This window comes from Orycteropus afer, unplaced genomic scaffold (genome assembly GCF_000298275.1).
Source record: "Orycteropus afer afer isolate SDZICR_OR568_19922 unplaced genomic scaffold, OryAfe1.0 scaffold00104, whole genome shotgun sequence".
NCBI classification, from domain to species: Eukaryota; Metazoa; Chordata; class Mammalia; order Tubulidentata; family Orycteropodidae; genus Orycteropus; species Orycteropus afer.
Genome location: NW_006921691.1, coordinates 8,325,033 through 8,326,437, shown reverse-complemented (window position 1 = coordinate 8,326,437; position 1,405 = coordinate 8,325,033). Strand labels below are relative to the sequence as shown.

Here is a 1,405-nt window from a genome sequence, read left to right as displayed (position 1 = left end):
GTCTGGGCCATGAGTAGTCATATCAGAATTGGGTTGCTGTAATATTCCATTGACTTTAATCACAGGGCATGGTAGTACTAAGAGACGTCCTAAAGAATCTCCTGTATCCCAGACATATTCTTCTTTACCTCCATTATGTAATGTCAATCCAATTTCCCCTTGGTAATCAGGATCTATCACACCATATAGTACAGTAACGCCCTTCTTTGTTGATCCAGAGGCATGAGGAAGCCAAAATGGCCAGGTGGCATTCTTAACTTCCAGTTTAAGGCAATCAGTATTGTGTCTCTAGGTGGGCATGTTCCTCCCTTTGGGAATAAGATCTCTGGACCCACAGAGCATAGGGTAGCAGGGACAGGAAGCAAATATTTTTTGAGTGGGTCACTAGGAGTAATAGTGAGTGGTACCACTCCCGTTTCCACCCCTTGGTTCCTGGACCTGTGAATCCTGGCCCTCCTCACATGCAGGTGCCAGGGCCACTGCTGTGTGCATCCCTACATACATGCACACACACACACACACATATACACAAGGTGATGGAGCATCTGGCTACAGGGCCAGGTCTATCTGTACTGACTGCATGGGCAGCTCCACCAGGCCCAGGAAGAAAGTGGAGTTTTGTGGGGAGTGGTATATGAAAGACATGTTCTACCACTGTAAACACACCTCATCAGGCAGTTCAGGTCCTTCAGGTGCAGATCTTGAATGAGGTACTCAACGATTTGTACGTTATTGCTCTGAGCTGCAAAGTGGAGGGCATTCATCCCATCCTTAAGAGAACAGCAGTGCGGAGATATTCATGCAGTGTCCTCAGATTCCCTCCTCCCACTCCTTTGCTGGTGAGGTGAGAGCTTATGTTCAGGTGTGACCCATGTGTCTACCTGATTCTTGGCTCTCTGGTCCACACCAGCTTTCACTAGCATGAGCATGATCTCAAGGCTTCCAGACCAGGCAGCAAGGTGAATTACTGTCAAGCCATGCTTCCCCAAGAAAAGATTAGAGAATTCATCACTTGGATGAGCCACAGCATGCTATCTCAGTCAAGGCCACGCTAACAGTAGACTTGTGGAAACTAAGGAATAGAGAGAGAATTTAATATATAGCCAAGGTGATATTTCAATTCTGTTTGGGGAAAGGGGAGGATAATTTAATAAGCGGTTCAGGCACACAAGTTTCTCTATCTGGAAGAGAATAAAATTGAAATCCTATATTCTACTATATACATGCACCATTACCTACATACCCACACACACACTAAAAAAACAAACCTGTTGCCATTGAATCGATTCTAACTCATAGCAACCCTATAGCACAGTCCTATAGGGTTTCCATTGCACTGGGCAAATCTGGTGCAAAAGATCTCTTTAAAGTGCTGTAGGGCAAAGACGTCTCTTTGAAGACCAAG

At 45.4% G+C, this 1,405-nt stretch overlaps 1 protein-coding gene across 1 annotated transcript in view; it reads right to left on the bottom strand.

Moving 5' to 3' along the window:
• The window catches only part of ANKDD1B (ankyrin repeat and death domain containing 1B), a 102,873-nt gene that overhangs the window by 78,700 nt on the left and 22,768 nt on the right, over positions 1-1,405 (bottom strand). The window contains 2 exon segments of the mRNA XM_007943372.1: positions 667-770; positions 882-980. Coding sequence (XP_007941563.1) covers positions 667-770; positions 882-980 — 203 coding nt within the window.